The 13609-nt window shown below is 36.9% G+C and overlaps 1 protein-coding gene across 1 annotated transcript in view; it reads left to right on the top strand.

Moving 5' to 3' along the window:
* The first annotated feature begins 2581 nt into the window (after nt 1-2581).
* LOC126278512 (caseinolytic peptidase B protein homolog) overlaps nt 2582-13609 on the top strand; it is a 72778-nt gene continuing 61750 nt past the window's right edge. Inside the window, exons 1-3 of the mRNA XM_049978677.1 lie at nt 2582-3080; nt 12086-12137; nt 12224-12414. Of these exons, the coding sequence (XP_049834634.1) occupies nt 2750-3080; nt 12086-12137; nt 12224-12414 (574 nt within the window). The 5' untranslated portion in view covers nt 2582-2749. The remainder of the gene's footprint in view (nt 3081-12085; nt 12138-12223; nt 12415-13609) is intronic.

Genomic DNA, 13609 nt, shown 5'->3' with positions numbered 1-13609 from the left:
ACTTCATCCCAGCTTTGTTTTTCTAGTTCTTTTGAAAAATCTTTTATTTTGATTTCTGATAGATGTCGTTTATAGGCTTGTAGTTTAGGGAATGATTCGATGCCTGATTTTACTGTTGTTATTTGACAGAGATGGTATGATAGTCCGAGATCTTTTACAGCTACATCACATTTTTCCCTGTCTATATTTGTGGCCACATGGTCAATTACTGATGCAGTCATTGTAGTAACCCTTGTTGCACTATTGACCAATAGGGACATGCCAAAACTTTGAAGGATATTTATGAAGGTGCTGCTGGATTCATTTATGATATTAGTGTTGATGTTTATGTCCCCACACAGAATTATGTTGACCTTTGTACTTGAGACTTTATCTAGAACTTCTGTTAATTTATTGGAAAAAAGTGTCCACACTACCACTGGGAGATCTATACACACACAAAATAATTAATTTCTTGGTGATATCGAGCCCTGATAATTCAATAGCTGATATTTCAATGTGTTTGTCTTCACTTACTGTACTGAGGTCATGTCTAGATTTGAACTGTGTTCCTTTTCTGATATAAATGCATGATCCTCCACCCCTTGAAGTAGTTCTGCAGTAAGAGTTTGCCCTTTCATACAATGATAATACTACATATTGGATTTCTGTGTCTCTACACCAGTGCTCAGTAATACAAACTACTGTGCAGTTCAAAGATTGGAGCTCAACTTCTAATGCTTGTATTTTATTTTTTATTGATTGCATGTTTTGATGGAGGATTGTTAAGTCTGTGAAATGCCCCATGTTACTCTTTCCGATGGTTTGTTTTTCTTTGTGACATCTGGTATGTGTGATTTTTGAAGTGTTATAATCTGTCTTGTGAGTGATTGTTTCAGTATTTTTTGAACTGCTAGAGATACTCTTTAGGCAGGGGAACCTGTTGTCTGGATTTATCCTAAAAAAGACCTACTTTTCCTACCTATGACAACAGGTATTTGACCATGTGTGGCCCGAGATCCACCCCCTATACTTTCATGAATCAGCTGTACCAATCTTCCCTTCCCTGTCCTGTTTAGGTGTAGGCCATGCCTAGTGAAACCCCATCTGTTGATAGTCCCGACGGGCACCATGTTTTAGCTGGCTTGATCGTCAAATAAGCAAACAGCAACAGTAAGAAATGCATAGGATACGAAGATATCGACAAATAGAGAAATGCAGCAGTTGATTTTTTATTTTTTTATTTATTGATTACATATTTCATTAATCTGTATTGTGATAAATCACAAGGATAAGGAACGAGCCATTATTGCTTAATAGATATAATACACGTATATAAAATGACAAAAATGCACCATAAAATGATAGGTAAGCTTCACAGTTAAAATCAAATCAAAGGCATAGCTCAAATAACATAAAACAACTACTGAAAAAGAAAATATAGTACATTGTCCAACAGTTGAGATGAGTTGTAACAAAACACATTAAAACAAAGTTTTAAGAATATAAATACCAATCATTACTTTATCTGCAGGTACTCATCAAGAGTGTAGAAGGAATTTCCCATTATGTGTTCTCTTAATTTACGTTTAAAAGTAGATAAAATATTAATGTGAACATTAATATCTGAAGGAAGAAAGTTGATAATTTTTGTGGCAGAATAATGAACACCTTTTTGCAAAACACTTAAATGTTTTAGATGCCTGTGTAAATCATTTTTTGATCCATCATCATGATCATGACATTCACTATTAGATTTACAAGGAGACTGGTTATTAGAAACAAAAATCATCAAAGAAAATATGTAATGAGAGGTAACTGTTAATATTTGTAACTTGTGGAACAGATTACTGCCAGAACATCTTGGATGAACACCACTTATGATTCTCATAGCTCTCTTCTATGCAGTAAATATTGTTTTGCCTAAAGGCTGGTTACCCAAACATATTATGCTATATGACATGATAGAATGAAAATAACCGAAGTAGGCAGCTTTCATAGCGTCCATGTCGCCAGTGGGCGTGATTACACTCAGAGCAGTGTGCCCTCTATGTAGGTCTAGAATACGCACAGGCCAGTTGCCACAGCACAGCATATATCTTGGCTGACTTACTTACGAGGAAGTAAAATGAGTATGTTACAACTTGCATTCGACTGAAACTGACAGTTTAAATATGGCGCGAACATAAATATTAGGCTACGCTACACATCAATGTGTTACTACAACTTTTATTTAGCATTCACATTCGTTGGCTTCACAACCAAATTATTGCCTTCCCCCAAAACTGCATCGCGGGCTAAGCAAAGGTCAGCTTGTCATTACAACCAAATCGAATTATTTCAGCTGCATACTTAATTTTGACTATAGACGTCATACACAATGGTATTTCGCCTCTGAAACTTTTCTTTGTTTCTTCAGTTCGTGCAATTAATACGTAGAGATAAAAAGTTCAAGAACTTCTATTAAGTTTAGATATCAAACGATAAGTATTCACGGGAACTATGCGCCATTAACACAGAAGAGAAATTTGTCTCGCCTGATGTAATATTTCTGTATCTCTCGTAAGCATCGTGGTTCTTGAAATATCTTTGGCATATGATGTATCTTGCAATGAAGACGTTTGGTTAATGAACAGGCGGGAGACCAGCAAGGTGCAGACGATATTTGAAAATTGTGGAAATGACATTTGGGGTGACGTGTGCGATGTCATAAAATTTAGTCGTTATGTAAATCATCATTTCCAATTGTTATGTGTAAATAGTGCTGCTCATGGCACTGTCGCGTGTCATAAAATTCGATATGCTGTATTTACAGCATGTCGCGAAAAATTTGCAAGAGATATTTTCTAGGCATGGATTGCGTAAAGATTTTATGACCAAGAGATGTCATTTTCAAATCTATAATCAACAGAAATGTGTGTGTTGTTGGTCTTTGTGTGTTCCGCAAATCCGAACGAGAATGTCAGATGTGGTGAAGAATATATCGAAGCCGAAGTTCAGTGACTTTTCAGAAAAAACTTTTCATGGTCCATTGATTTTTCTGTCTGGCAGTCTAAGCACGATTGTTGCGCTCTGTGCTGAGCGGCATGATAACTTGCAAGGTAAATCAATTGTGTTTTAACTTACTATACTGTCTTGACAAGTCTCTCCTGTATGCTATTTTAATACTTAAACCTTTATACAATGGGATAGTTATATTCTGGGTAACAACATTTGAAGAACGTTGTAGCTGCGAGCGAAGCAATTAAACTTCTTGTTAAGCGTCATAAGATTCCAGGATTCCGTAAGATTATGTCGCTGTACACTGGTCTTTAATACTGTTTACGTCAAATAAACAAAGCAAATTTAAAACGATCCCTCAACTACGCGAGCACAAAAGAAAATATAATAATAATTTCTATGTCAGCTATGCATCCTTCTTTGACAATGAGAAGTTTGTAGCTTATAGTCAAAAGTTTGAAGTCTTTGTATGAAGTCAGTTGTGGTTTCTTTCTGAAACATTGCAGCGAGTACGTCACGAAAAATTTGCTTTTGAAGGCAATATGAACCTGGGGAAACTCAAAGGAATTGGACAAGATCAAGAACGTGACATACCGGACATAACAAGACTTATATCGTGTTGTGTCGCTTCCATTCTGATAATTGGAAGCATCAACGTCACTATGTAAGGACTAAAACAACAAGGCAACACCACACACACACACACAGATGAAACAGCAACCACACTAGAGATCATAGCAGGATAAAATTATTTTGTATTCAAACAATGAGTTTTATTCCCAGTCATAAGGAATAAATGTTCACACACAGACATTAATCAGGATACTGATATTTTCGTATATATTAATCAAAATATCTTGTTAGTGACCTGCGTGAAATACTTACCAGAGTGACTATGTGATTTTTGGTTCTCCGTATTTCAGTAACAAGGTATGAAACTATGTTCGTTATAAATGTGCCAACAACTATACAATACATGTTAAATATTATGGTATCAATCGGTGGCAGTAGTATGCTTCAGTAAGGGATAATTTATTGGTAATGAGAAAACATCAGTTGTATAGAATGACCACGTGAACTGGATTTCGAAGGCAGTTGACAAAGAGGTTGACACAGTGCGTACTTCACTAAAAAGTGATAAAGTAATGTTACACACATTGAAGGTAATTATGTTTGTAGTAGTGTATCCATAGAAAGACATCCTCAACATTCAGAAGCAGAAGTAGGCCTACAGTAGCCAATTGTAAAACAGAGAACATACTTTGACACCTTTATTCTGTGACTTTTTTGTGCCGTATTTGCATTATAAACATTTTTATTCTATCACTTATGATTTGGCCACTCTTTCATTCATATGTAGGCCTAGCTATATACAACTACACAGACAAAATATTTTTTAACTACTTGCTTTAACCTAGATAGTAAGTATGTTTGCACAAAGAACCTCCATATAATTAATTTTACGTATTAAAATATTTTCTGGAAGCAATCTGAATGTTGAGATTTTATCAGTAGGAAGTTACATTAAACCTTTATTGTCTTTTTAGATGACAATGATTGTAGTGCAGTTTGAATCATAGTAGATTTTAACAGAATAGAATATCCTGCTGCAGGCATTATATTGCTGTCATAAATCTGACCTACAGAAGAAAACACTGGCTCCTTTGTTGTTTTCAAAATTTTTATAATGACATGCAAGTTTGTATAAACAACTGATAAAGTTGTATTTTTTCTACTACAGTAAAATAAGGATCTGAGTCATTGTTTCAGTCCACAGGTGAGCCTGCCGTCCTCCAACTCCAGATCCTTAATTTTGCCATTTTGTCCCAACTGTGCTAGTACTGTGTAAAGAGATTCCTTAGTTCCTCATGAATAATGGTAGAAGTGCTGCCTCACTGTTATCAGGTGATGCTGCTGTGTACAGGATCAGTCCACATCATATGAAACGGAGAGTTGGTCATCAGTGTCGGAGATTGATGTGGGCCTGGAAAATGCCCAGTGGGCAGGACATTTATACGAGGATTGGAACTTAAATAGTGGCAACTATTTATTCACAACCGATACAGAAGAGTTACATGTTTGAACCTGTTACTGCCCTTCAAAGTAGTCACCAGCATTGTGTAGAACCTGTTGCTGGGTTATAGTTTGCTATTCTGCTCCTTCCTTTATTTACTTTCATGTGATTGGACTGCTCTGAAGGAAAAAATGAGTAGACTAACATAAAAAAGAACAACAACAAAGAATCGATGCTAAAGGTGCTGGAATCGCTAGATTCCAATATTAGTTGATTCCTGGACAACTGGAGATTCTGGGAATCGTGCCATTGGAATCCGCACATGACACATCCCTAATTAAAATCAGCATGGATAATTTTTTTTACTATAATTCCTGTTATTCTGAGTAAATATTAGTGCTATTGCTATTATTGCAAATAGTAGGCCTGGATGGAATTTTGAACGAGTGGCTGGTGATTTCAGATAATTCATGCAATTCTGTTGGTCGGTTAGTTAACTGGAATTGGACTACACTGGTCTGACAGCCCTTCAAGTCTATCTGGTTGAATGAGGAGGCAACAGTTCATAGTTCGTGGAGATTTTAGTGTAGATTTCTAAAAAGATACAGACAGGAAAGATGAACAAGAATTATAATTTGGGTTTCCGTCAATAGCTGCAGATTCCCAAGAATAATTTATCCACCAATTTGGTTTCACCATGATTTGAGACTTGTTGTTCCTGGGAAGCATCTTTCACTGCAATTCTCTGCACTGTGACCTGAGCTGGCCCAGAGTATAATTAAGACATTGCAGACATTTCTTAGCTCCTAAAATGACTAAATCTGTTGGTGGCCTACAAACCTTGCCCATTTTTGTGTTTCAGACTAATTTCAGTAGTGAGTTTTCCAACTTGGGTGCAGCAAGATAGTGAGGCACTGATCAATAATACTTTTATAGAAAATGCTCAGACTGAAACAATTAATATGTACCCAGGTGATAATGGACTATCTGATCGTGATGCACATTTAATGGCAGCTTACATTCCTGAGGCAGGTTCATACAAAGCAGTCAGACTTAACTGACATCGAAGCAACTAAGATTTGTTACTGGTAGGTTTGAACATCATGGAGGTGCTTTGGGAAATCAAATGGGAAACCTTGGAGGGAAAGTGACATTTTTTTCGAGAAACACTACTGAGAAAATTTAGAGAAGCCGACTTCCAAATAGTTCTACTGCCACCAATATATATTGTGCGTAAGGACCATGAAGATAAGATACAAGAAATAAGGGCTCATGGGAATTTAAGGAGATGGGACTTGGATAAACTGACTAAACCAGAATTTCTACAGAGTTTCAGGGAGAGCATAAGGGAACAATTGACAGGAATGGGTGAAAGAAATACAGTAGAAGAAGAATGGGTAGCTTTGACGGATGAAATAGTGAAGGCAGCAGAGGATCAAATAGGTAAAAAGACGAGGGCTAGTAGAAACCTTTGGGTAACAGAAGAAATATTGAATTTAATTGATGAAAGGAGAAAATATAAAAAAGCAGTAAATGAAGCAGGCAAAAAGGAATACAAACGTCTCGAAAATGACATCGACAGGAAGTGCAAAATGGCTAAGCAGGGAAGGCTAGAGAGCAGATGTAAGGATATAGAGGCTTATCTCACTAGGGTAAGATAGGTACTGCTTACAGGAAAATTAAAGAGACCTTTGGAGAAAGGAGAACCACTTGCATGAATATCAAGAGCTCAGATGGAAACCCAGTTCTAAGCAAAGAAGGGAAAGCAGAAAGGTGGAAGATGTATATAGAGGATCTATACAAGGGTGATGTACTTGAGGACAATATTATGGAAATGGAAGAGGATGTAGGTGAAGATGAAATGGGAGATATGATACTGCGTGAAGAGTTTGACAGAGCACTGAAAGACCTGAGTCAAAACAAGGTCCCCGGAATAGACAATATTCCTTTGGAACTACTGTCGGCCTTAGGAGAGCCAGTCATGACAAAACTCTACCATCTGGTGAGCAAGATGTATGAGACAGGCGAAATACCCTCAGACTTCAAGAAGAATATAATAATTCCAATCCCAAAGAAAGTAGGTGTTGACAGATGTGAAAATTACTGAACTATCAGTTTAATAAGTCACAGCTGCAAAATACTAATGCAAATTCTTTACAGATGAATGGAAAAACTGGTAGAAGCCAACCTCGGGAAAGACCAGTTTGGATTCCGTAGAAATGTTGGAACACGTGAGACAATACTGACCCTACAACTTATCTTAGAAGAAAGAATAAGGAAAGGCAAACCTACATTTCTAGCATTTGTAGGCTTGGAGAAAGCGTTTGACAATGTTGACTGTAATACCCTAGAGCTTTCAAATTCTAAAGGTGGCAGGGGTCAAATACAAGGAGCAAAAGGCTATTTACAATTTGTACAGAAAGCAGATTGCAGTTATAAGAGTCGAGCGGTATGAAAGGGAAGCAGTGTTTGGGAAGGGAGTGAGACAGGGTTGTAGCCTCTCCCCGATGTTATTAAATCTGTATACTGAGCAAGCAATAAAGGAAACAAAAGAAAAGTTTGAAGCAGGTATTAAAATCCATGGAGAAGAAATAAAAGCTTTGAGGTTCGCCGATGACGTAATTCTGTCAGAGACAGTAAAGGACCTGGAAGAGCAGTTGAACGGAATGGACAGTGTCTTGAAAGGAGGGTATAAGATGAACATCAACAAAAGCAAAACAAGGATAATTGAATGTAGTCGAATTAAATCGGGTGATGCTAAGGGAATTAGATTAGGAAATGAGACACTTAAGTAGTAAAGGAGTTTTGCTATTTGGGAAGTAAAATAACTGATGACGGTCGAAGTAGAGAGGATATTAAATGTAGATTGGCAATGGCAAGGAAAGCGTATCTGAAGAAGAAAATTTTTTAACATTGAGTATAGATTTAAATGTCAGGAAGTCATTTCTGAAAGTATTTGTATGGAGTGTAGCCATGTATGGAAGTGAAACGTGGACGATAAATAGTTTGGACAAGAATAGAATAGAAGCTTTTGAAATGTGGTGCTACAGAAGAATGCTGAAGATTAGATGGGTAGATCACATAACTAATGAGGAAGTATTGAATAGAATTGGGGGGAAGAGGAGGTTGTGGAACAATTTGACTAGAAGAAGGGATCGGTTCGTAGGACATGTTCTGAGACATCGAGGGATCACCAATTTAGTATTGGAGGGTAGCGTGGAGGGTAAAAATTGTAGAGGGAGACCAAGAAATGAATACACTAAGTAGATTCAGGATGTAGGCTGCAGTTAGGTACTGGGAAATGAAGAAGCTTGTACAGTATAGAGTAACATGGAGAACTGCATTAAACCAGTCTCAGGACTGAAGGCTACAACAACAACAACAACAACAACAACAACATCAGCGTAGAGGCAACAGTCTTTTTTCCATCACTCTAATTGCGAGTGGAACAGAAAAGAAATGACGAGTAGTGGTACAGGGTGCCCTCCACCATGCACTATATGGTGGATTGCGGAGTATCTATGTAGATGTAAGCTATATTAATGAGAACAGGATACAGTGCTTTAAGAGTAAGTTCAAAGCATTGGCATGGATCTAAATGGATTAAATTTCGTGTAGGAGGAACAAGAAAATTTCTGTAAAGGATAGAATAATTGAAGATCTGATGTTACTGTAATATTTTAAGGAAAGTCATTAAATGTCCAGAAATATGCATATGCTAATAGGATTAAAATTGTATTGGATAATGTCAAATGGGAGCCAGGACAACCGGTCAGAGTACAGGGTGCTGTAACAATTAAATTAAATGACAAGATTCTGGCTGATAATTCACAAGTTGTGAGTACTTTTAACAATCATTTTCTATATGTAGCAGCAAAAATAGGATTAAATGGTTCGGTCGAAGGGGAAAAAAAAAGAAAAACACAATAGAATATATTAAATATGTCATTCCACAAAACTTTAAGCAACTACAAGTAGCACCAGCAGCCTTCACTGAAATTGACAGAATTATAAAAATTCTAAAAAACAAAAGCTCATATGCTGCTGAAGGAATTTCAGATAAAACTCTTAAAAGCATTGTAACTTAATAAATAATGTCCTTAGTAATACATGTAAACCATCTCTGGCACAGGAAATTTCTCCAGAAAAATTAAAAAATCCCATCGTTAACCACTTTACAGAAAATGTGACAAGAAAGGCTAAATAATTATCATCCAGTTCCTTATGACATCTGTTTCAAAAGTATTCAAAAAAGTAATGTACCCAAGAGTAGTCCCACAAGTAAGTGGAAACAATATACTTAGAACACCATAGTCTGGGTTTCAGAAGGCTTGCTCAACTGTGAATGCTATTTCTACATTCACCCAACAAATATTACAAGCCTTAAATAACAAAAATCACCAGCTGAAATTTTTTGAGTTTTCCGAGATGTTTGATTGTGCAGACTATGTTACACTCTTAGAAAAACTTGAGTTTTATGAGATGATAGATGGTTTGAACAATAATTCAGGCGAATGCAGTAAGTTGTGCTAAATAATTTAGACAATGTTGGAAACATAGAAAATATTAGTGGGGACAATTCACTAAAGGAGTCCCAAAGGGTGTTCAGTTTTGGTTCCACTCCTACTCCTCATGTTATATATCTAATGACCTTTCCTGTAACATTCAACAAGCAGAGCTGGTACTATTTGTTGATTATACTAGTGTTGTAATGAGAGAGAAAGCAATAGAAGAAGTAGTTAATGATGTTATTCAAAGAATTATTAAGTGGTTCCCTGAAAATGAACCATCCTTAAGTTTGAAAGAAGAAAAAAAAAAAAATCAGGCCTGTACAACAGACAAACATTCGACTAAATAACATTAAATACGGTAGAATGCTCCAAATTTTTGGGTGCACCTATTGATGAAAAATTGAGTTGGGAGGAGGACACGTCTGGTCCTCTGATCTTCTCAAACGGTTAATATGAGGTACTGTTGGTTTTCATATAATTGCTAGTGTTGGAGATAAAGGAATCAACCTCCTGATTTATTCTGCACATGTCTTATGGAATAATTTTCTGGGGTAGCTCATCACTGTGAAAGAAACTATTGATTGCACAAAAGTGAGCAATAAGAGTAATATGTGGTGTTCACCCAGAGCCATTATGTAAGTACCTCAAGGGGTAGGCATTTTCAGTGCACCATTACAATACACATATTCATTAATGTAATTCATCATAAATAATCCACCACAATTTGGGAAGAGTAGTGAAGTCCACACCTGCAACACTAGAGGGAAAAAGTTACCATTATTAACCATTATTAAAAGCTGCCAGTTGCTCAGAAAGGTGTTCAATATGCAGCCACAAAAAGCTTTGATCATTTGACTAATAACATAAAATGTCTGACAGGTAGCAAAGCAAGTTTCAGATATAAGCTAAAATCATTTGTCCTGGACAGCTTCTTGTAATCCACTGACGAGTTTCACTTTGAAAACTGATAGCCTGAGTGTAATGGAAAAATAGTGTTTTCAGTACTGTTAACACTAAATGTGCGTACATATTCTGTAAACTGACTCATTTGACATAATTGTGATAAAAGAACTTTTCAAATCATAGTACAGTCGTTAACATACAACATGAACTACTATGGACCCAACACACTTTGTTGGGGCACATCGGAACTTACTTCTACGTTTGCTGATGACCCCTCAGCCAAGGTAACAAACTGCATCCTCCCTGCCATAATCCATTAACAGATTTTACGTGATATCCCACATGGTCATGGTTTTTGTAGTAAGCATTGGTGTGTTACTGGGTCAAGCAACACTCTACTTGACTGCCTTGATCCGTGGCATTCAGGATGCCATGTGAGAGAAAAGTGCAAATTGGGTTTCATGAGATTAATATTTTTAGAATCCTTGCTAGTTAGCTTGGGGAAGATCATTACATTTGAGCTCATAATATGTTCTAAGATTTTACAACAGAGATATATCATACATATTTAATGATAGTTTTGTGATTCACTTCTGATACCCTTCTTGAGGGTGGATTTGACATGAATACTTTCCTCAGATTAATGACTACAATTTTTTTATTTGAGGGACTGACAGTAGTATATTATGGTGAGAAGAGGAGGCTGACTTGGCCACATAATCTGTATAGAAGGTAATAGGGGTTTCATACAGCCCTGGAGCTTTGTTCAGTTTTAGAAATTTCAGCTATTTCTCAACACCGATGACATATCCATTTCACTCGCCTTTGCAGTCATGCTAGAGTCCGGGTCTTTACTTCTGTACTTTCCTTTGTAAAGGAACATTTACTCTAAATTGCAGTTCCAGTGTCATCAGTGTCTGGACATTAACTTCAGTGCCACTGACAGAATTTACATATGAAGAAAATATACTTGGATATTGTGAGAGATCTTTTGATAAGACTCTGCTATGGTAGTCATTGAGGGCCTTACATGTGCCCTCATTACAGCTAAATGGGCTTCATTTAGCCTCTCCTTGTCTATAACTGTATGCTTTGTTTTACACTTTTTATGTAGTAATCACTGCTTCTTTAGAAGTTTCTTTGCAGTTATTGTGTTCTGTGAAGGATCCCTCACATAATGAACTGTTCTACTTGGTTCTATCTGTTCCATTCTCAGCTATACTTTTACATTAGAGAAACAGTTCTTCTGTATGCTTTCTCTGTGCTCCTCCTTGAGATATGGCCTGACTGCTTCTTTCTGGAGCATACTCAACATGGAAATCTTCCTAATTTTTATAACTGCCCTTAGTACTTTTAATAATTGTTGTTGCTACAGCTGCCTCTTGGGCACTGATACCAATTTCAATATGTCCATCCTCAGAGAGGTCAGAGCTATTAGTTACAACTAAATCTAATATATTACCATTATAATTGTGCTTCCAAATTATCTGTCCTTGGTAGTTTTCACAGAAGGCATTTAGTAATGTTAGTGTGTGTGTGTGTGTGTGTGTGTGTGTGTGTGTGTGTGTGTGTGTGTTTGTGTTTGGGGGGGTGGGGGGGAGGTTGTATGTAGGGGTACTTGTTGTTATTATTTTGTTTTGTTTTATTTTCTCTTATACAAACTGATTATTTGTTTCAGAGAAGTATGCATTCAGAGCTGTTAAGTATGGTAACTTGCAGGAAGTTAAAAGGTATCACATCATGAAATATTTGTAGAATACGTATTAATTCTTTATAATTTACAAATCTTTTATCACAGTTGAGTATGTGTGTGCAGGCTGATATCTGAAGGCCTGGATGTGAATCGCCGACATACACTTGGATGGACATTGTTGCATACTGCTGCCATCAATGGTTGGGTAGACGTGGCACGGCTTCTCTTGCAGTCTGGTGCAGATCCCAATGCCGGAGATGAATTTTTTAGTGCCTATCGCACTGCTCTTGAGAAAGGGCTGCACACAGTGGATGGTAATCAGTCTTTTTCCTTCTGTAAACAGCATAATTTTATTTAACTAAACAATAGAAGATACAGGATGGAATGTAACAATATTGTGAAAAGGAAATTTGCTACTCACCATATAGTGGAGATGCTGAGTCACAGATAGGCACAACAAAAGGACTGTCACAAACAAATAAAGCTTTCAGCCATTAAGGTTTGTGTGTGTGTCTATTGTTGACAAGGCCTTAATGGCCGAAAGCTTTATTTATTTCAGACAGTCTTTTTGTTGTGCCTATCTGCGACTCAGCATCTCTGTTGTATGGTGAGTAGAAACTTTCCCATTTCATAATATTTTTAATTTTATTTAAATGATTTAGCAGGCATTTAGTAACTAGTGAACCTCGTGTAACCTGTATTTGAGCATTTTTCACGTTGTTTTGTAGTATATATTTGTAATTATAACTAATTGCTATTATTACATTGTGGGAGTATGTGTGTTGTGATATCCAGTATGGAATGTAATATGTATATGAAGGTAGATCACTGCAGGCCAAATAGGCAGATAGCACAAAAACTGTTGTTATGAGGCATGTTAGTGTGTAGCACTGAGATAGGTGCCACAGCAGTTAAAATGCCAGACTTGCATTTGAGGAGTGGGCTGCAGATTCTCTTCTGCTCTCCAGATTTAGATTTTCTCTAGTTTCCAAAACTAGGAGCCCTGGGGTGTGCATATTACTTGTCATATACAGAAAGAACTTGAGGACAACTAGGTCGGCGCAGTAGCTCTCGTACTAGTGTCTGAAGAAAACATACTTCATGAAGAGATTAAAGTTATGGTATACAGATGCTTCATCTGACCATACATTTCACCACCTGTGGAATGCATTTGTTGTTACCAATGTGCTAGGACTGGTGTACATACGAAACTGTCTACAGACACAGTATTGGATAGTGATGTGCCAATTAACAGTGCCAACAATCGCTCCAGTGCTTAAATTGCCCAGATCTACATTCTCTGCATCCAACTTTTTGTAAAGAAAAGAAAATCCAGGAATTCAAAACACTTGATCACTTACCATACTCTGAAGCCCATTCAAAATAAAAATTACTTCATCTATTACCAATGTCATAGATTTTCACAACCACTACAATAGGTATGCCCCATGCCTTGACCCAAGAACTGATTCTCAAACCCATGTTTGTCCAAGGAAAAGGCAGTTGCCT

Source organism: Schistocerca gregaria, chromosome 6, assembly GCF_023897955.1.
Source record: "Schistocerca gregaria isolate iqSchGreg1 chromosome 6, iqSchGreg1.2, whole genome shotgun sequence".
Classification (NCBI taxonomy): Eukaryota; Metazoa; Arthropoda; class Insecta; order Orthoptera; family Acrididae; genus Schistocerca; species Schistocerca gregaria.
The sequence above is the reverse complement of the archived record's forward strand: the minus strand, read 5'-3'. Positions and strand labels throughout refer to the sequence as shown.